At 41.8% G+C, this 21,629-nt stretch overlaps 2 protein-coding genes and 1 pseudogene across 19 annotated transcripts in view; 2 read left to right on the forward strand and 1 right to left on the reverse strand.

Moving 5' to 3' along the window:
• The window catches only part of MILR1 (mast cell immunoglobulin like receptor 1), a 39,995-nt gene extending 25,917 nt beyond the window's left edge, over positions 1 to 14,078 (forward strand). For 10 of the 15 annotated variants that reach the window (XR_012426022.1, XR_012426021.1, XR_010581939.2 and 7 more), the window contains one exon: positions 358 to 1,315. Coding sequence is in view for 1 of the 15 variants with exons in the window: in XM_045374580.3 (XP_045230515.1) it covers positions 358 to 395 (38 nt within the window). In the remaining 14 variants the exon portion in view is untranslated. Of the gene's footprint in view, positions 1 to 357; positions 1,316 to 13,243 lie in introns of those variants that run through there. The other 5 variants (XR_012426020.1, XM_074020130.1, XM_065531859.2 and 2 more) reach the window with 3 other exon arrangements.
• POLG2 (DNA polymerase gamma 2, accessory subunit) lies at positions 695 to 20,704 on the reverse strand. 4 transcript variants are annotated; one of them, XR_012426018.1, is made up of 9 exons: positions 20,056 to 20,704; positions 16,507 to 16,633; positions 16,279 to 16,384; positions 14,422 to 14,595; positions 13,851 to 13,968; positions 8,659 to 8,799; positions 5,782 to 5,862; positions 3,230 to 3,330; positions 695 to 898 (listed from the first exon to the last, which is right to left on the reverse strand). XR_012426018.1 is itself a non-coding variant. In XM_045374577.2 (8 exons), the coding sequence occupies exons 1-8, from the start codon at positions 20,615 to 20,617 to the stop codon at positions 733 to 735; spliced, it is 1,458 nt and encodes a 485-aa protein (XP_045230512.2). In that variant the 5' UTR covers positions 20,618 to 20,704; the 3' UTR covers positions 695 to 732. The 4 variants fall into 4 exon arrangements, 2 of the variants coding, with proteins under 2 accessions (XP_045230512.2, XP_045230513.2); XR_012426017.1 differs by lacking the exon at positions 13,851 to 13,968 and having other exon boundaries at positions 5,782 to 5,837; XM_045374577.2 differs by lacking the exon at positions 13,851 to 13,968.
• Positions 14,591 to 15,598, forward strand: LOC102122469 (ATP synthase subunit f, mitochondrial pseudogene; annotated as a pseudogene).
• Positions 20,705 to 21,629: the final 925 nt, after the last annotated feature.

Below are 21,629 nucleotides of genomic sequence, written 5' to 3' on the forward strand. Positions count from 1 at the left end.
GCTTTTCAAAAATCCATAAATACTCTAAGTTTTAAAAGTTTATTTTTAGGTTAATTTTTGATACCTGACAGTATAGATGTGGCAGATTCCATAGACCTTTCCCTTCCTGGTAACAAAGCCCATTTCTGAGAGAGGAAGATACTATCGCAGCCTCAAGGAATAAATTGTTTGATCTAAATCATTTTCATTCCCTTGGATAGTGATTTGTCTAGAAATCATCATTTGACTTAGTTCTGACCAAAGAGATGTAAAGACATCTTCCAACTGGGATGTCTGGAAAAGTTTTTACTTTCCTAATTTAAAAGGGAAGAGTCTTGGCTGACTAGCTCTTGTCTCTTTAACTTTTCTCCTAACTAGATACACAGCCACCTATGATCCTGAAGCGACAATTATGAAGATAAACACCAGCGTACGAAAAGATGGCAGAACAGAAAGGAAGTGCCTGGGTCCCTAACTATAGGAACAGTAATACTCGCTTTGGACAGTCTACCCTGTGGAGTTCTTGTATATGAGAAAAACAAACCCCAATTTGCTTAATCCAGTATAGATTTTTGTTTCTTGTAGCTGAACATATTCCTGATACAATGAAAGACATCAAAAATATAAACACTGAATGAAAGCAAGCACCACAAATGTCCACTTCATAAGTGCAAAGGGGCTAGAAATGAATCTGAGTGAACATAAGACAACCAAATTAGGAAAGAAGAATATTTATTATACAAATATAAAAATCTATACATTCTTAGCTGATGATATATACTTAATCAAAAAGTCTTTTAATTTGGATATATGCATCATTTCCTTCATTGTCGTGTCTCTGCTTCTCAGATGTATTAATCCATTCTCCAAAGTAGTTTCAGTGATCAAAACTGTGAAGAGGATACTCATTTCATCATACCTAAGAACAAAGTAGTTAAACAGACACATGAGCACAAATGTAAATGATAAATTCCTCCACGTTGCCAGCTGTCATGCCAGTGTCCATGCACTCTCAAGAGTCACAAACTCAGTCAGGGCTTGAGGGTGATCAAAAAAACCCAACATTTGTAAAGTTCTGAATCGTATTTAAAGTAAAATTTTCAGACAGTTTCTAACTTATTGCTAGAGCTGAAAAGTCATAAAATCAAATCTGAGAATAAACACTGGTACCTCAACACATCATTTGGGCATTTGGGGTGATAACACAGATGAACCTCATAATCTCCGCCTTTTGGTTCTTGGACGCAATCCTAGAACAATTATTTTAGACGGAAGTCTCTTACAATAAACAATATTATAATAAAGATGCAATTTGGTATAACAAATTATACCAAAATCATGTTTCATTTATTACTGAGTATGCTAGCTTATAGCTTCTAGTTCAGTAATAACCAAACAGACAGACGCACGGCTGACCTTCTGTATGCTTACCAAGTCACACTATCTCATTACTGTTTATTTCTTTTGTAGGACTTCATCAGAAACTTTTTATTTCTGTTTGTTTATTGTCTATTTTGTCCTCCTAGAACATAAGCTTAACAAGAATAGTATTGCCAGGCGTGGTGGCTCATGCCTGTAATCTCAGCACTTTGGGAGGCCGAGGTGGGCGGATCACGAGGTCAGGAGTTCGAGACCAGACTGGCCAACATAGTGAAACCCCATCTCTATTAAAACTACAAAAAATTAGCTGGGCATGGGGTGCCTGTAATCTCAGCTACTAGGGAGGCTGAGGCAGGAGAATCGCTTGAACCCGGGAGGCAGAGGTTGCAGTGAGCCGAGATCACACCATTGCACTCCAGCCCGGGAGACAGTGTGAGACTCTGTCTAAAAAAAAAAAAAAAAAAAAAAAAAGAATAGTAAATTTTTCTATCTTGTTCACTACTATATCAAAGTGCATAAAATATAGTAGGTGCTTAATAATATTTTCATAAAAATATCCTCGGACAATAAAACCTTTACCATATAAAGAACAACTGCAACTTGATAATGTCCACATGGCTCAAAGTATAAGATTTTAGAACCTGAGAGGACAAGAAAATTCAAGTGCTGCCCCTTCATTTTATACATAATAAAACCATTAGATGCTCTAATTATAGAGCATCTATAATCATCTTTTCTTTGGACATCATATGAAAGGTGTATTTTTTTTTTTTTTTGAGAAGGAGTCTTGCTCTGTTGCACAGGATGGAGTGCAGTGGCTCGATCTCAGCTCACTGCAACCTCTGCCTCCTGGGTTCAAGCAATTCTCCTGCCTCAGCCTCCCAAGTAGCTAGGACTACAGGCACAAGCCACCATCGTTGGGTAATTTTTTGTATTTTTAGTAGAGACGGTGTTTCGCTATGTTGGCCAGGTTGGTCTTGAACTCCTGACCTCAGGTGATCCGCCCACCTCGACCTCCCAAAGTGCTGGGATTACAGGTGTGAGCCACTACGCCTGGCCTGGAAGGTGTATTTTAACAAATTTTCAGAGAACTTAAGATCAAAACACCATGCTTCACAACTTTTCACCCAAAAGATACACATTCAACGCAAAAAGTTTTAAAAATATAACAAGAATGGATTATTTAAAAACAACAATTAATGAGATAGCATGGGGTGAGACTAGACACAGAGAGCTCAATTAGGAGATGATTTCAATAATCCAGGCAAGAGATATTGTTGACTCTAGCTTGGGTAGTGGCAGCGAAGACAGAGATGGATTTGAGATACATTTAGAAGGCAAGCTTACAGCATTTGGTGATGGACTAGATATAGAGTATAAGGAAGAGGGAGGAGTTAAGGATGACAGCCAGTTTCTCTGTCTTGAGCAATTGGGTGAACAGAGGTGCCAATCCCTTAGAAGACTAGAATAGACTATCCCTCCAGAATAGAATTCCTTTCCACTCAGTCTCAGAATGGACCACAATGCCAGCAAAGACAGGCATTCCACTCATATTCCTTTAGTCTTGATTCAACACATGCTGTCTACATACATACTTTCATCCATAAGTGGATAAGCTGAGGTATACAAACTTCATGCCATTAAGTCTTGGAACTGCACATGGCATGTGCTCAAACACACTTTGCTGAATCCTGTTCCCTGCTGTAGCAATGAACTAAGTATACATAGTTCTGTAAAAAGGGAAGTGAGGAATAATTTAAAATTATATTTTATATATAAATTTAGAAGAGATTTGTTTCTGTAATTCATAAAGAAACATAATCAAAAACTGTTGAAGAAATACACTCTTTAATGATAATACAATTCTTACTTTGAATAAAGTTGTTCCAATGAGGACTGCATAGTTTCCAAATAACCAGGCCACACAGAAATTCCATTTTCTAGTAACTCATTAAATAGCCCTTGACAAACCTAGAAAGAAATAGAAAAACTTCAAATATGAAAGAAATAATGGTAGTTAGAGTGATTATCCTATTTTTGTGAAGCCACAGATCACCCTCTTCAATCTCTAAAATGGGTATGTTTCTTTATGTGATGTTAATGTTTATAACCTTCCATATCATATACTTCATAAACTGTATACTTCTGAAAATGAAGCAAGCATTGCAAAGCTGAGTACTAAATGCCAATCTTCTGAGAAATCTGTATGCCAAATAAGAATTTTTATTATCATCATTCAAAACACAAAATCAAAACAGATTCTGTCAGAAAAAAAACCAGGAGATGCAAAGGGCTGTATGAACTCAGAGCCCTCATCTGAGAGGTAAGACCTGAGCCCTAGGTTATACCACCAAGTCAGGAAGAGGAAGAAGAGCCAGGAAAGAAAAAGGATGAGGAAAAGGAGAGGAGTACTCCAGAAGCCAACCATGGATAATGTTTCGAGACTGATCAACCAATTTCACATGAATGCTGGAGACAAAAGCTTGACTGGAAATACAGAAGTAATGATGAATAAATGACATAGTAAACTTTACTGTTTTCTTAACAAGCAATAAGGAAGCAAAACAAAGCATAATTTAAAACCCCCTGAACAGTCTAGCACCAACAGTCCAGAGCAGGGTTCCTTACCCTGGCACTGCTGACCCAGGGTGTTTAGCAGCATTCCTGGCCTCCAGGAGAGGCCCGCAGCACCCTCCCACTCTTAGGACAACCACAAATCTCTCCAGACATTACTAAATGGTGACTGAGCTACATCACCCTAGGAGTTTCCTAGCTGTAAGTGTATTAGGGAGGCTGCCATACCCTGGGAGAAAATGTGGGACATAAGCCAGTATCTTCTTTGAGTTCACTATCTCCCATCTTCCCAGACCTCTCCACAGAAGCCAGGGTCAGAAAGCTGAGGGACTCTCAAAGTCTTTAAATCGTTTTAGTGTCCACGTTCACGTCTGGACTGGGTCTCAATTACCCAGACAGAAATGATGACTGCTGAAGAAGTCTGTGGAACGAAATGAAAGCCATCCCCCATGGCTTAAGAGTATTTAATCATCAGAACAAATTAGAAAAATCAAATTATATATCTAGAATATTTGAATATAGTCAGTTATCAAAAGTGTTAAGTTCAAAGGGGAAAGGCTAGGCATGGTGGCTCACGCCTGTAATCCCAGCACGTTGGGAGGCTGAGGTGGGTGGATCACTTGAAGTCAGGAGTTAGAGACCAGCCTGGCCAACATGATGAAACCCTGTCTCTACTAAAAATACTAAAAAAATTAGCCAGGTGTGGTCACCTGTAATCCTATCTACTAGGGAGGCTGAGGCAGGAGAACTGCTTGAACCTGGGAGGCAGAGTTTGCAGTGAGCCGAGATCGTGCCACTGCACTCCAGCCTGGGTGACAGAGCGAGACTCTGTCTCAAAAAAAAAAAGTTCAAAGAGGAAAGAAATAATTCACTAACATCTGTACAAATATTTTAATTACTATGTCTACTCACGCACTAAAAAAATGAAACTATGGACATGAACAGCAAACCCACTGAATTATATTCAGCTTCTTTAACACACTTCAAAATTATATATAATCACAGTACTTACCCACAGTTCATTATTTAATTAAAGGTTTTTTGTTTTTTTCCCTGAAACAGGGTCTTGCTCTGTCACCCAGGCTGGCGTGCAGTGGTGCGATCTCAGCTCACTGCAACCTCCACCTCCCGGGTTCAAGTGATTCTTGTGCCTCAGCCTCCTGAATAGCTGGAATTACAGGCACACACCACTATGCCCAGCTAATTTTTGTATTTTTAGTAGAGACCAGGTTTTGCCATGTTGGCCAGGCAAATTAAAACTTTTTTTTTTTTTTTTTGAGACGGAGTCTGTTGCCCAGGCTGGAGAGCAGTGGTGTGATCTCAGCTTACTGCATCCTCTGCCACCCGGGTTCAAGTGATTCTCCTGCCTTAGCCTCCTGAGTAGCTGGGATTACAGGTGAGCGCCACTACACCCAGCTAATTTTTGTATTTTTAGTAGATGGGGTTTCACCACCTTGGCCAGGATGGTCTCCATCTCCTGACCTCGTGATCCGCCCGCTTTGGCCTCCCCAGGTGCTGGGATTACAGGCATAAGCCACTGCACGCGGCCTAAAATATTTTAAAAAGCAAATGAATCAAAATAAAATTTTAAATGGCAAGCTATCAAGTTTAGAGTAATGGTTAGGTTGAGCATCCCTAATCAGAAAACCCAAAATCCAAAATGCTCCAAAACCTGAAACCTTGAGTTCAAAGGAAATGCTCATCAGAACATTTAAGATTTTGGATTTTTGGATTAGAGATGCAAATATACCAAAAAAATCCGAGATCCAAAACGGTCCTGGTCCAAAGTGTTTTGGGTAATACTCAACCTGTAATTAAAATCATGACATTTAAACTCATTTAACTCACCTGTCTTAGTTCCAATGTGGGGCCTCTTCCTACATCCAAAGCAACCTTAATAGGGGCTAAACAAGGGTGAAGTTTAAGTACCTAAGGCAATTAAATGGGGGAAGGAGAAGACAGGAAAGGGGGAAAAAGCATAGTTTGTTTAAATATAACACAAGTATTAACAAACACAGTTTCTTAACAGTTACAATTTTGTGTGTGAAAACAGAAGTTAGCTGAGGTCATAAAAACACCATGTAATAACACACTCAGCTGAGGTCATAAAAACACCATGTAATAACACACTCAGCTGCCCTCCAGATCTCTCCACTTAGATGTTTGACAGAAAGAAATTAAATTGGCCAGGCATGGTGGTGCATGCCTGTAACGCCACACTTTGGGAGGCTGAGGCAGGTGCATTTCTTGAGCTCAGGAGTTCGAGACCAGCCTGGGCAACACGGTGAAAGCTTCTCTCTACCAAAAAAACAAAAAAAAATTATCTGGGTGTGGCACACACCAGTAGTCCCAGCCACCTTAGGTGGCTAAGGTGGGAAGAATGCTTGACCTGGGAGGTCAAGGTTGCAGTGAGTCCAAGATCGTGCCACTGCATTCCAGTCTGGGGGACAGAGTGAGATCCTGTCTCAAAAACAAAAAACAAAAAACAAAAAACAAAAAACAAAAAAAAACAAAAAACAAAACAAAAAACCACAAAGAAATTAACTTGAGACCCTCCCATTTTCTGACAACTCCCTCAGTCAAAATGCTTCTTCCAAGCATCACTTTGGACCCTACCAGCCAGGGCCACGTGGGTTAGCATTTCAACTCTCTCTCTTGTCAAAACCTACTGTTCCTCTCTTTTTATATATATTTTTTTCAATTAAAAAATTAATTTTTTTTTTTTCCCAGACAGGGTCTGGCTCTGTTGCCCAGGCTAGAATGCTCCACTCACTGCCTCACTGCAACCCCCGTCTCTGGGCTCAAGCCGTCCTCCCACTTCAGCCTCCTAAGTAGCAGGGACTACAGGTGCACACCACCATGCCCAGCTAGTTTTTAGTATTTTTTTTTTGTAGAGACAAAGTTTTGCCATGTTGCCCAGACAGACTGGTCTCCAACTCCTGACCTGAATGATCCACCCACCTTGGCTTCCCAAAGTGCTGGGATTACAGGCGTGAGCCATTCAGCCCAGCCTGCTCTTCTCATTCATTAATTCATCCAACAAACATTTTAATGCCTCTGATACCAGGAACAGTTCCAGGTGCTAGGGGCAAAAATCTCTGTCTCTCGTGGCAGGGAGAAACAGACAATAAAAAGAAGTAAATAATATATGTGAAGGTGGTAGGTGCTAAAAAAGGAAGAAGATGGAACATGCTGGCAAGGGGCAGGCTGGGGGAGTTTTTCAGCAACTTTAAGGTGGTCAGAGAAGGTCCTTTTCCTATGGTGACACTTGAGAGGACACTTGAAAGGAGGTGGGGGGACAAGACGTGGATGATGGAGAAAGAGCACTCTAGGCAATGGGGAATACAAATGACAGGGCTCTGAGCTGGCAGCATCTCTGGCATGTTCTAGAAATAGCAAGGTCAGTGCTGTTGGAGCAGACTGAGTGAGGTGGAGAATAGCGGATCAAAAAGAGGGCTTCGGTTTTTCCTGAGTGAGATGAGAAGCTTTCCCGGAGGGCTCTGAGCAGAGGAGCAACACAACATGCACCTTTGAACAGAGCCACTCTATCGGGAGAGGAGGGGTGGCGGTGGCTTATAGCAGGGTGGTAGCAGGGGACAGGCTAGGAAGTGGTCAGACTCAGGATATGTTTTGAAGTTAGAGTCAAACAGGATTTGCTGACGGTTTGGAAGTGGAGTATAAGAAAAATAAAGGATTCCTTTCTTTATTAGCTACATACCCACCCCCCAGAACAATTTCTATAATCAGACTTCTCCATGGCTATAGCAGGCTAAATGAACACTGTATAAATTACTTAACTAAGCAGAGTGGTTTCCTACAAACTCATGGTTTCCAATCCCAGCTGAACACTCAAGTCAACATTACTTGTTAAAACTTTTGATTTGGGGCAGCTTCCTTTTATCTTCAAAGGGTATATGACTATTCCCCACTCGTGCCATTTAAACCCCCACACTCTTCCACCTTTAAACTAATAGTGCCTCCTAAATCCCTGAGAAAATAGAGGGTATCAGTAAAATGTCCTTCAAAGGCCAAAAAGCCCAGTAGCCTTTTTATTATCTCACTATCCTTTTTTTCTTCCCTGCTGTTTCAAATAACTCCTTTTCAAGACACATTCCTCTACTTGGGCTCTTGATCCCATCCTGACCCCTCCTGTTTCCTTCATCTTGCCCCATTAGTCATTTATTTTCTCTCCTGTAACTTCAACTTCTCCTCTCAATTTTCTTTGATCCATAAAAATGCTCCAAGTGCACGTTCATGCACTAAAATCAGCCTTTCCAGGCCCACATCTAGCTCCTCTGATCCAGCGACCAGCCATGTGGCACGAGACCAGAAGCCAGATACCCGGGGGCAGAGAGGTCAACAGCACTGGTGTCCCTGATCCGGGTCTTTCTTCCTCCTATGTACCAATGCTTCAGCTTCTGATACAAATGGAAGCCACCAATGGAAGGGTTCAGGGGCTAGGAGTCACAGAGACAGCTGTCTGTTCACAATTAAACAGAAATGCCTTTGGGAATACTTATTAGGGATGCCTTGTTCTATTCTGTGAGAACCTGATTCTTATTCCTGTGGCCAGATTCTAAAAAAACTAAAAAATACTTAGACTACATGCACTAAATTTATTATTCACAGTTTATGTTAGAAACCAAGCACACTAACATTAAGAAAAAAACAACAACAACCCATATTTTTAGTTTCCCAAGCCTATCTCTAAAACATCAACAGCACCTTTCTATGAAGATTTTTCTTTCTTGTAAAGGAGTTCTCCGTCAGCTGGAGAGCATCATAGAGGTAAGCCAGCATGCCTCGGTCTAGATCCCCATTTACAGACAGCACACAAGGAACCACATTTTTTCGTCCATCTCGGCCCTTCACAGAAAAACAGAAGAAAAATAAAGAATCATTTCACAGAACTTTTTTTTTTTTTTTTTTTCCTGAGACGGAGTCTCACTCTGTTGCCTGGCCAGGCTGGAGTGCAGTGGTGCAATCTCAGCTCACTGCAACGTCCACCTCCCAGGTTCAAGTGATTCTCCTGCCTCAGCCTCCCGAGTACATATTTTAGACTTACACAATCGGAATACAAAAGTAAAGTTTCATTTTACAAAGCACCCACTCTGTACCAGGCCCGTGGTAGGCACTGGGCCCAAGAAGATGATAAAGATGCATTCTCTGCTCTCAGTGAGTCCAGTGTTTCATCAGCGAGGCCCAAATGTGAATTTTAAAACTATGGTGCTTGGTTGGGCTCTATCCCAGAGATTCTGAACGAACTCAACTGAAGTGGGACCTAGGCATCAATTTTTTCAACAGCCCTACAGACTATTTATTTAATGCTTCTGAGGTAAGAGTTAGTATTCAGAAAGGTAACCCTTTTTTTTTTTTTAAATACAGCCGGAGTCTCGCTCTGTCACCCAGGCTGGAATGCAATGGCGTGATCTCACCTCACTGCCAACCTCCGCCACCCGGTTTCAAGTGATTCTCTTGCCTCAGTCTCCTGAGTAGCTAGGACTACAGGCGCAAACCACCATGTCCGGCTAATTTTTTTTCTATTTTTAGTAGAGACAGGGTTTCACCATATTGGCCAGGTTATTCTCAAACTCCTCAGCTCAGGTGATCCACCCACCTCAGCCTCCCAAAGTGCTGGGATTACAGGTGTGAACCACTGTGCCCGGCCTAGAAAGGTAACACTACAAGTAAAAATTGTTCCCTGATTATTCATAAAGTTCAGAAGAGGCCTTAGGGAAAAAAATGGTGTGCTTTAGGGAAAGGGATTTGGAGTATAATTTTCTGAAATGTAAAGTTTTTTTTTTTTTTTTTTTTTTTTTGAGACGGAGTCTCGCTCTGTCGCCCAGGCTGGAGTGCAGTGGCTGGATCTCAGCTCACTGCAAGCTCCGCTTCCCGGGTTTACGCCATTCTCCTGCCTCAGCCTCCCGAGTAGCTGGGACTACAGGCGCCCGCCACCTCGCCCGGCTAGTTTTTTGTATTTTTAGTAGAGACGGGGTTTCACCATGTTAGCCAGGATGGTCTCGATCTCCTGACCTTGTGATCCACCCATCTCGGCCTCCCAAAGTGCTGGGATTACAGGCTTGAGCCACCGCGCCCGGCCTAGTAAAGTTATTTTCATAAAAAAAAATCTTTTAAAAACTTACTTTTTGCATTAAAGCCATAATTATGAAAATAAACTACATCATAGTACATGATATGAATTAAGTATTGATAAACAGACTTACTTCTCTAAATTAAAGAGGAATCATTTCAAATTTCTTAAAAATTTCAATCCTAGAAATTTTTTAAGTTTTGGATAAAAACAGTTGCACTTTCATCCTTCTTTTTTTGTAAATCATTATTCACCTGGATATTCATGTAATTTTTAAAAATACTTAAATAACCACCTTTGGCTAGAGTCACAGAACAAAAAAAAAAAAAAAAAAAGAAAAGAAAAAGAGAAAAGCCCACAAATTTAAATCCTCAGCTTCTGTTAATTATTCATGATCACCCAGTCTTCATTAATACATATATATACTGACATTTTAAACCTATTTGAATTGCATATGATACTTTAAAGATTCACAAGAATTTGCCCTCAAAGGCAATAAACTTTCTGATACCTGGGACTCTATTCTACCAGTTATCTTTCACACAGTTACAGAACTGATAGTTAATAAGATAAACTGGGCTGGGAGCAGTGGCTCATGTCTGTAATCCCAGCACTTTGGGAGGCCACGGTGGACGAATCACTTGAGTTCAGGAGTTCGAGACCAGCCTGGCCAACATGGTGAAACCCTATCTCTACTAAAAAGACAAAAATTAGCTGGGCATGGTGGTGCATGCTTGTAGTCCCAGCTACTCGGCTGGCTGAGGCATGAGAATCACTTGAACCCAGGAGGTAAAGGTTGCAGTGAGCAGATATTGTGCCACTATACTCCAGCCTGAGTGACAGAGTGAGACTCCATCTCAAAAAAAAAAAAAAAAAAAAAAAAAAAGGACAAACTCAAGTATTGACAGATTCTGTGGTGTGATATGAATCAAACAAAATCTAAATCTGAATCTTTAAGTATGAAGAATGCTTTAGGCTGGGCACAGTGACTCACTCCTATAATCCCAGCACTCTGGGAGGCCAGGGCAGGAGGATCACTTGAGCCCAGGAGTTTGAGACCAGCCTGGGCAACATGGCAAGATCCCATCTCTATTTAAAACAAACAAACAAAAAACTGTTTAATGTTTTCTAATTTTTTGAAAATTGGATATCCAACAATGTCAGGATATCTGGTGGCAACTCTTCTACCAATATCTGATTTCTCACACCATCCAGAACAAATTATTTTCTATCCTAACTGTTGTTCAGCCTTTATTGGTCTGCTTCACTGTTCTCTAAAAAATATATTTGGACATTAACTATAAAATCAACTAAAAACATATACAAAACGGCCTAAGAGGCTGGGTGCAGTGGTTCACGCCTATAATCTCAGCACTTTGGGAGGCTGAGGCAGGAGGATCGCTTGAGCCCAGGAGTTCAAGACCAGCCTGAGCAACACAGTGAGACCCCGTCTCTATTAAATAATTTTTAGAAAGAAATGGCCTGAGAAACATTTCAAGAAAGCGTACTAAATGACAGAAGTTCTACTTAATATTTTATAACATGGTCAACTAATGATGAATAATTTTGTGAACTTTGGAAACAGAAAAGGAACAGTGTCATGGAAGAAAAAATTTCTGCAATAGGAAAACTCTTCATTAGTGAAAATGATACCAATAAAAGAACAAAATAATCTGGGCTTGGTGGCTACACATGTAATCTTAGCACTTAGAAAGGCAGAGGCAGGAGGACGGCTTGAGCCCAGGAGTTCAAGACCAGACTGGGCAACATAGTGAGACTCCATTCTTCATACAAAAGAAAGAAAAAAAAAAGAACAAAATAAGAGACTAATAGTGACAATACAAAAATCATCTTTAAATCCCTAGGCACAAGGTTGAGCTGTTCTTTAACTATGATAATTAACCAATAAGTTTCATTTGAGAGCTGAATACCCCAAAATGAAGTGTGATGGTGGTGGAGTTAAAGGAAAATGTTCACCAGTTAAGCCTTCTAGTTTTTCATTAGTTATTCATATTTAAAAACTCCAGCCTGGTCAATATGGTGAAACCCTGTCTCTACTAAACATACAAAAATCACCCGGGCGTGGTGGCGCGTGCCTGTAGTCCCAGCTACTCAGGAGGCTGAGGCAGAAGAACCACTTGAACCTGGGAATTGCGACACTGCACTCTGGCCTGGGCAACAGAGTGAGACGCCGTCTCAAAAAATAAAAAAATAAAAATTAATCTACTTTCTACTCATTATATATAAACTCCTATGTTTTTGCTATGTATTTTTTCTTTTTTTTGTTGAGACATGGTCTCATCCTGTTGTACAGGCTGGAGTGCAGTAGCACAGTCTTGGCTCACTGATGATCCTGGAACAATATATTGCTACAAAAGGTAAGGAAGTGCTCGTCAAGACAATGATGGAGATATGTCAAAAGGACACTGGCCAAGTCTAGGACAATTTGACCATCAAAATAAATAATGACAGTAACACACTGTAACCTACTGAGAAAGTAATCTGTGAATCCACACCAATATAAAAAAAAATGGGGGAGAAGGAAAAGCTCTACTCTACAGTATATTGCTGACCAGTAAATCTAGAAGGAATGATGGAATTTGGTTTTAAAAAAAAAAAAAAAAAAAAAAAAAAAAACGAAAGGGGAAAAAAACACCATTGGCAAATCTCATAGTACTAACTGATTTCAGCAAGAATCATCAAGGGATGCTGCAATCAGTAAGACAAAATTTGGTGACATGGCCAAACATGGTGACTCATTCCTATAATCCAAGCATTTTGGGAGGCTGAGGCAGGAGGATTGCTTCATCCCAGGAGTTTGAGACCAGCCCAGGAAACAAAGCTAGACCCCGTCTCTACAAATATTAAACAATTAGTCAGGTGCGGTGATACATGCTTGTAGTCCTAGCTACTTGGGAGGCTGAGACAGGATTGCTTGAGCTCAAGAGTTTGAGGTTGCAGTGAGCTATCACCACACCACTGTGTTTCAGCCTGAGTGATAGAGTGAAATCCTGTCTCAAAAAAAACCCTTTAAAGAAAAAAAAAAAAAAAAAAAATCACCATTTGGCAAACCTCACAGTAATAACTGATCTAGGCAAGAATCATCAATGGATGCTGCAACCAGTAAGGCAAAATTTGGTGACAAAGAAATTATCTGCATCATCTTAAAGTATCTGCCCAAGACACTTAATTAATTACTAATTTTTTTTCTTTTTTTAGATGGAGTCTCACTCTGTCGCCAGGCTGGAGTACAGTGGCACGATCTTGGCTCACTACAACCTCCACCTCCCGGGTTCAAGCGATTCTCCTATCTCAGCCTCCCAAGTAGCTGGGACTATAAGGGCACGCCACCACACCCAGCTAATTTTTGTATTTTCAGTAGAGACGGGGTTTCACCATGTTGGCCAGGATGGTCTCAATCTCTTGACCCTGTGATCCTCCCACTTCAGCCTCCCAAAGTGCTAGGATTACAGGCATGAGCCACCGCGCCTGGCCATTAGTTAATTCATAAGTACAAAATATTTATTAACTTTACATTGGAGAAATCTGGTAGACACAATCTTAACTAAATGATAAAAGTTAACATCACCAGTAACACTCCTCATGACACACTGAGAAGACAGCAGCACCACTTCTGTAGTACTCCCAACAAAAATATATAAATCACGTGGAAACAGCAGACAGATCCCAGTCAAGGCATATTCTACAGACTAACTAGACTGTACTCTTCAAAAATGTCAAGGTCACGCAGGACAAGAGGAACTGTTCATTTGAAGGAGAGTAAAGGCATATGACAACTACATGAAAGATAAGATCTTGGACCTACAAAGGCCATTATTGAGATAATCAGTTCAATTTGTAGGGCTCGGTGGCAATAGTGGATTACTGTTAATTTCCTGATTTTGATGGTTGGATTGTAGTTATGTAGGTGAGTGTCTCTGCATCTGAAAAATACACAATGAAGTATTAAGGGGTCATGGAACACCATGTTTGCACCTTATTCTCAAATGGTTCAGAAATGATTATAGAGAATCTGGGTAAAAAATACATAGGAGCTCTAGGCCGGGCGCGGTGGCTCAAGCCTGTAATCCCAGCACTTTGGGAGGCCGAGGCGGGTGGATCACAAGGTCAGGAGATCGAGACCACAGTGAAACCCCGTCTCTACTAAAAATACAAAAAATTAGCCGGGCGCGGTGGCGGGCGCCTGTAGTCCCAGCTACTCAGGAGGCTGAGGCAGGAGAATGGCGTGAACCCAGGAGGCGGAGCTTGCAGTGAGCCGAGATCGCGCCACTGCACTCCAGCCTGGGCAACAGCGTGAGACTCCGTCTCAAAAAAAAAAAAAAAAAAAAAAAAAAAAAAAAAAAAAAAAATACATAGGAGCTCGAGGTAAAACATACATGTAATTTAGATACGTTGCCAGGATACATGTGTAAAAGTTCTTGATCTCCTAGGTTCCACAGGGTTTCTATCGGCTCCTTTCCCCAGGGAAAACTGTAGTAAAGTTTGTTTCCTTTCCTGCCTTCTTCATCCTGACAGTCACTGCTGCTGAAGTTAGATGGACTCATGGCAAACTGGAAAAGAAAATTTAAGTTTGTCTTAACATATAAATACATGCTAATTTAACCCTACTCCCATAATTATCTGTAAGAATTTAAATTGATACTTTTTAATTCAGCAAATGTGTGAAACTAGTCAAGTACTGAAAACAAATTTTAAAACATATTCTAATTTAGTTTTTTTTTTTTTTTTTGAGATGTGTCTCATTCTGTTGCCCAGGTTAGAGTGCAGTGGCTATTCACAGGTGCAATCATAGCTCACTGCTGCCTCCTACTGCTGGCCTCAAGCAATCCTCCTGCCTTAGGATTCAGAGTAGCTGGGACCACAGGTTGCTGAAATTTAATTTTTAAAAAGTGAAAATACTGGCTGGGCTCAGTGGCTCACGTCTGTTATCCCAGCTCTTTGGGAGGCCGAGGCAGGGGGATCACTTGAGCTTAGGACTTCAAGACCAGCCTGGGCAACAGAGCAAGACTTCATCTCTACAAATAATAAAAGAAGTTGCAGTGAGTTGTGACTGTGCAACTGCACTCCAGCCTGGGCCAAAGAGTGAGATTATGTCTCTAAAAAAATGAAGATGGCGTCAGTTGTACCAGTGAAGGACGAGACACTTCTGGAGGTCAAACTAGGGGAGCTGCCAAGGTGGATCTTGATGTGGGGCTTCAGCCCTAGTGGCACTGCTGGAGCGTTTCGAAGAAGTTACTACTGGTACTACAACAAGTACATCAACATGAAGAAGGGGAGCATCTCAGGGTTTACCACGGTGCTGGCAGCCTACATGCTCTTCATCTACTGCCTTTCCTACAATGAGCTCAAGCACGAGTGGCTACGCAAGTACCCTGAAGAAGACACACTCTGTACTCCCCCAACAACCTTCTTGGCCAGAGCCCCTCCATAAGGAACACAATCTCGATTGTTGCTGAATCCTTTCATATCCTAATGGGAATTAACCTCCAAATATAAGATGACTGGTACTTGTGGAAAAAAAAACAATAACAAAAACAGACAACAAAAATAAAAGTGAAAATACTGAGTATATTGCTTAAAGTATTGTTTTTTAGTAGGAAAGAACTACAGAGAAAAAACTGTTGATGTTATCCAGCCTTTTTATGGCCAATGAGGAAGAGGGGATGTTAACTATGAACTAAACTGGGATAAAGAAGAAAGTAACAGATAGTCCAGTCCTCATTCTCACCCTTCTGTGAAGTTCTTGATGACTCGTGATTATTCCATACAGTTTAAATGGGTATTTGGGGATGTTTGAGTCGGGAAATGGTAACATAACACATGGCGAGATAAAAATGCTTACTTCAACTCTTTTCTTCAGTGAGTACTAAAACTTGATTATCAATTACAGAGCCATTTTGACTAATATGGAAAGTTCATGGAGGTAGGTAGGAAAAGCTGAAGCTGTGACAATGGTCAAGAGTCAAACTCTACATCAGCCAGAAATGCTAGGTGAGGGCTTTGAATTTCACCTTATACAGAAAGGCTAATCAACAAACACATCTGAGTCCAACAAATGTTTTTACCAAAGTAACTTTGTAATCTGGAACAATGAAAACCATTACAAAGAGGTTTTTTATTTGTATAACATATTAATAGCTACATACATCAAATAAAATTTCATGTATGTCAGAAGAATTACCACTGATACATTATGACAGTTCATTAACTATTAAAGTTTATTGTTGCAGTACCTTTCTCCACCACTGGAGTCGATGACGTAACCAGAAATCAAGCCATTGGTTTGAAGTTCTCGCAGGAGTAAACCATACTAATGAAGCTTCAGTCTTCTCACCAATTCTTTAGATATAAAAAATATCACGAAGTTAGCTTATCTGAAAATTATATAATCTATCCCAAGTGGAAATGACTGGTTTTTGACTATTTAAATACAAGGCCAAGTTATTTGCCACTTTTTATACCTTTTAACACCATTTGGTATCTGCTTAGTGTCAAAAACAGGATGAAAACACACTCCAATCTGAGCAAGGCCATAAGGTAGCCTCTTGTTTACCAGATCCAGGCAATTAACATAGTGTTCCAAGGCACCTGTCAAAACATAAATCATTGTATACATCTAGTCCACAAACCCAAATCACTTTTGTCAATAGATACATCAATAGTAGTAATAATGTTAACACAGCAGTACAAGTATCATGGAGCTATAAAGACAGATCTTGGCAGGGCTCGATGGCTCATGCCTATAATCCCAGCACTCTGGGAGGTCGAGGTGGGCAGATTGCTTGAGCTCAGGAGTTCTGAGACCAGACTGGGCAACACAGCAAAACCTCATCTCTAAAAATATACAAAAATAAGCCAGGCATGATGGTGTGTGCCTTGTAGTTCCAGCTACTCGGAAAGCTGGTAGGTGGATCACTTTAGCCTGGGAGGCCAAGGTTGCCGTGAGCTGGGATGGTGCCACTGTGCTCCAGCCTGAGTAACAGAGTGAGACTCTGTCGATCACCACTTAATTCTAGGTAGTTTCACCCCGACTTTTTTTTTTTTTTTTTCAGAGACAGAGTCTCGCTCTGTCGCCCAGGCTGGAGTGCAGTGGCCGGATCTCAACTCACTGCAAGCTCCGCCTCCCGGGTTCACGCCATTCTCCTGCCTCAGCCTCCCGAGCAGCTGGGACTACAGGCGCCCTCCACCTCGCCCGGCTAGTTTTTTGTATTTTTTAGTAGAGACGGGGTTTCACTGGGTTAGCCAGGATGGTCTCGATCTCCTGACCTTGTGATCCGCCCGTCTCGACCTCCCAAAGTGCTGGGATTACAGGCTTGAGCCACCGCGCCCGGCCCCGACTTTTTAGTTTGAAGTTTTCTTTTCTTTTTTTTTCTGAGATGGAGTCTCGCTCTGTCGCCCAGGCTGGAGTGCAGTGGCGTGGTCTCGGCTCATTGCAGCCTCCGCCTTCCGGGTTCATGCCATTCTCCTGCCTCAGCCTCCCTAGTAGCTGGGACTACAGGCGCCCGCCACCATGCCCAGCTAATTTTTTTTGTATTTTTAGTAGAGACGGGGTTTCACCGTGTTAGCCAGGATGGGCTCCATCTCCTGACCTCGTGATCTGCCCACCTCAGCCTCCCAAAGTGTTGGGATTACAGGCATGAGCCACCTTGCCCAGCGAAGATTTTCAAATCTACAAGAAAGTTGAAAAAATAATAAACATCCATATAGAGTGAACACTTGTATACCCTTTACCTAGATTCATCAATTATCAATATTTTGCTACATTTTTTTCTTGTTCACTCCCAAATACTGCAGCATGCATCTTCTAAAAATAAAAATATTCCTATATACCATTATACCACCATAAAAAGTAAACCATAATACCACAATATAATCTAACATATGGCAGATATTTTATTTGTTCCAATTTTCACCCCAAATATCTTTTACTGTTCTGTTTCTTTCCAATTAAGATTCATGTATGGCATTCTGAGTAGGTTTCTTTCATCTCTTTGAATCTAGAACATTTCCCCTGACTCCTTTCCCCCTTAATTTTGCTATTAATGACACTAACTTTTGAGTCCAGTTTAGTCACAGATTATCCCACATTTGGAATTTGTCTGATTGTTTCCTTATGATTTCTGCTAATCATTTTTAGCAAAATACTACATAGTAGATGTGTGTATCTTATTGCATAATAACAGGAGGAACATGTTATCAAGTTATTCCACTACTGATGACACCAAATTTGATTACTTGGTTAAGGTAGTAAATATCCACTCCCCAATAATATCCTGCTCCCCAACAGTATTTCACCCAATATTTTAGAATCCATTGATGACTGTTGCTTGAATCAATTGTATCAGGGATTGCAATATTAAGAAATGGTGAATTTTCTAATGTATCTTTCCTTCTACATTTATTCCATAGCTTCTGTAAAAACACAAGCTTTCTCTACCTCTTCCCCACACTCCCGACCTCTAGGCTCAATTATTTGTTTTTGATTAATACTATGGACTCTTAGATTTTAATCAATGTGTTATGATCCATTATCATTAATATGTATCTTAATGTTCAATTTGTCCTAGACGTAGCCAGTGACAACCCTTCTCAAGTCAGCATCTGTGACCTTTTGATATGACCCATTAGTCTTCAAGCAATTCTTTGCTTTTTAGCACCATAAAGTGTTTCAAACTCACCTTGTACTTCCCCTAACCCCAGAACTGGAATCAGCCATTTCTCCCAGTACTGGTTCACCTTAGACAAGATCTGGGCACTAGGTGTGCTCATTGCTACGGAGGGACATTGCTTCTAGGAACATTCAATGAAGAAAGTTAGGAAATATATTTTTAAAAACCATAAGGTTAGGCAGTGTGGCTCACACTTGTAATCCCAGCACTTTGGGAGGCCAAGACGGGCAGATTGCTTGAGCTCAGGAGTTCAAGACCAGCCTGGACAACATGGCAAAACCTCATCTCTACGAAAAACACAAAAATTAGCTGGGTGTGGTGGCATGCGCCTGTAGTCCCAGCTACTTGGGAGGCTGAGGTGGGAGGTTCACTTGAGCCTCAGAGGTTGAGGCTGCAGTGAGCCATGATCACACCACTGCACTACTGCACTCAAGTCTAGGTGACAGAGTGAGACCCATATTCGATTTTAATTTACTCATATTCAATTTTAATTTACCAATTCATATTTAACATTAGTTTATACGTACCTTCTTTTACATATTATCTCTTTTTTTACAATGAAAATCTTGGTTCCTAATAACAACTAACCCAACTATTTTTTTTTTTTTTGACACGGAGTTTTGCTCTTGTCACCCAAGCTGGAGTGCAGTGGTGTGATCTCGGCTCACTGCAACCTCTGCCTCCTGGGTTCAAGCGATTCTCCTGCCTCAACTTCCCAAGTAGCTTGTTCACTCCCAATACTGCAGCATGCATCTTCTAAAAATAAAAATATTTTTATTTTTATTTAGTTCGCCATCACGGCCGGCTAATTTTTGTCTTTTTAGTAGAGATGGGGTTTCACCATGTTGGCCAGGCTGGTCTCCAACTCCTGACCTCAGGTGATCCACCCGGCTCAGCCTTCCAAAATGCTGGGATTACAGGCGTGAGCCACTGCGCCCGGCCTGGATTTATCCTGTGATACACATGAAATAGTTTCAGAATTATAATTTCAACATTTCTACTTGGAATAAATCTAAGAAAAGTTCAAAATGTCTTTGTAGTTCCTTATGCACTTAGACTACACTGCACTAAATGACAGCACTGTGTTCAAAAGTTGCCCCGTGAAATTGAGAGCGTTTCCAGGTCCTTCGGACAGATTCTTTAAGGAACAGCAATGATTCCAAGGACCAGTTTTCTCCAGGGTAGAGCACTGTTAATATACTCGATTACTTCAAAAAGATGAGAACTAGCTAACTTCCTTTGCATGGGAATAAAGGGCCAGTTGCAATCCCCAAGATCCAGCAAGACTGCCTCGCCTTTCCACCCCACACCTGTTTTGAAGCATGAAATCGTGAAGCATACCGTGAAGAAGGTTCTCCCGTAGTTTCCCAGAAGTTTTTAATACGTTCTCAAGAAATGCTACTAGCTGTTCCTTACTCAGCTCTTTGTCTTGCAAGATTTCGCGTAGAGTTTCTGCAGAAACTAACCTGAAGGCACTGTCCCCGGGTAGCAAAGGGCCTGGTTCGTGGTGGAGAGCGTCCACCGGGAATACCTGCTCCCTGAACACCACCACCGAGGTCCACCATTCTGCGGCGAGGTTCTTCCGCAACTCTACGCCCAAGGGTCCAAAGCCGGGGTGGCACCCACTCAGAAGAGAATCCCGGCTAAGCTGCTGCTTGCTTCCACTTAGGAAATGCCTTCTCTGACAGATCTCTAACAGCGCCTCGCTTCCCTCTCCAGACCCGGGGGCTTCTGGGTGCTCGCCGTTCCCCTCGAGCTCCGCGTGCGACCTCAGGTGTCCTCCTTGGGGGCTACTCCTTTCCGTCAACAGCTCCGGCTGCCCCGCATCTACTCGACCCCCAAATCCAGACAACAGGCACCTGCAGACCTTATGGCAGGCCCTGACGGCAACACGAGCGCGCATCTCCCTCCGAAGTTAAAGAGCACGCTCTCCCATCACTCAGCGTATCCCAACAAGCCGCCACCACCGTTAACAGAATCCGGGCAGGCCAGGGCGCAGGCGCAACGGAGGTGAGCGTGCTTGCGGGCGGCAGGCCCCACCCCGGAAGCGCATCTCTGCGTTCCGGCGGCTGCCTTCCCCCGCACACCATGGCGGACGCCGGCTAGGATGGTTCTTTACTAGCTTGCAGTTCGTCTCGCGCCCCTCCCGTCACATCCATCTTTTTTCTTCCTCGTAAGCACCTATAAAGGTTATTCCCACCTAGTTATAACCGTGCTGTAGCCACTTGAGTCACTTCTTTCTGCCACTGTTTGGCAGCCCAGAAAATTAAAATACACTTTTAGACTGAGGTGTAGATAGATGGTGATTTGGATAACACCAGATTTGTCATTTGGTTCCCATTTAAAGAGTTTTAGTCCTTTACGGTAGTTAAGCCCAAGCCTTAACTGTAGGCAAATGCTGCCGCCAGGTGGCCTAGGCCTAACCCCAGAGCCGTTGTCTTGACGCTTAAGCTCCCGGGGGTGCGATGGGACTTTGTGACTGAAGTAGTGGTACAGTCATTTTAAATATTGCAGTGGCTTCCAAAGGGCAGTCCTCAGCCAGCAGCATCTGCCTCACCTGGGAATGCACTAGAAATAAACCAAGGGGCCCTGACACGTCTTAAACCCTCCTGGTGAGACAGAAAACTACGTATGTGCGATTTCTTCTAGGGGACCCTTCTATGGGTTCATCAAAACGAGACTTGTGACTGTTTTAAGAGACTCATGATCACATCACAGGTTTCTGACTTTATAATTTCTATTTAAATAAGTCGACACCTTAAGAACCTCCCAGAAAGTGGAAAAGTGGTATACCCAGACTGAGGAAGTCTGATTCCAAAGTCCATGATTTCTTACACCAGCTTCACTCAGTTGAACAATCTGCATTTCACTGTGATACTACCAAACTACCACCGGATTAAGCGTGGGTAACAGCA

This window comes from Macaca fascicularis, chromosome 16 (assembly GCF_037993035.2).
Source record: "Macaca fascicularis isolate 582-1 chromosome 16, T2T-MFA8v1.1".
Taxonomy (NCBI): Eukaryota; Metazoa; Chordata; class Mammalia; order Primates; family Cercopithecidae; genus Macaca; species Macaca fascicularis.

Excerpts from the sequence above, each read along its gene's own strand:
- POLG2 (XM_045374577.2), bottom strand. The coding sequence starts at position 20,617 with ATGCGCGCTCGTGTTGCCGTCAGGGCCTGCCATAAGGTCTGCAGGTGC. Across the intron at positions 16,634-20,055 it reads ACGGGAGAACCTTCTTCACG|GTGCCTTGGAACACTATGTT; the intron begins GTATGCTTCACG and ends ATGTTTTGACAG. Across the intron at positions 8,800-14,421 it reads GCAACGTATCTAAATTACAT|GGCCGAGATGGACGAAAAAA; the intron begins GTATGTTTTACC and ends TTTTCTGTGAAG.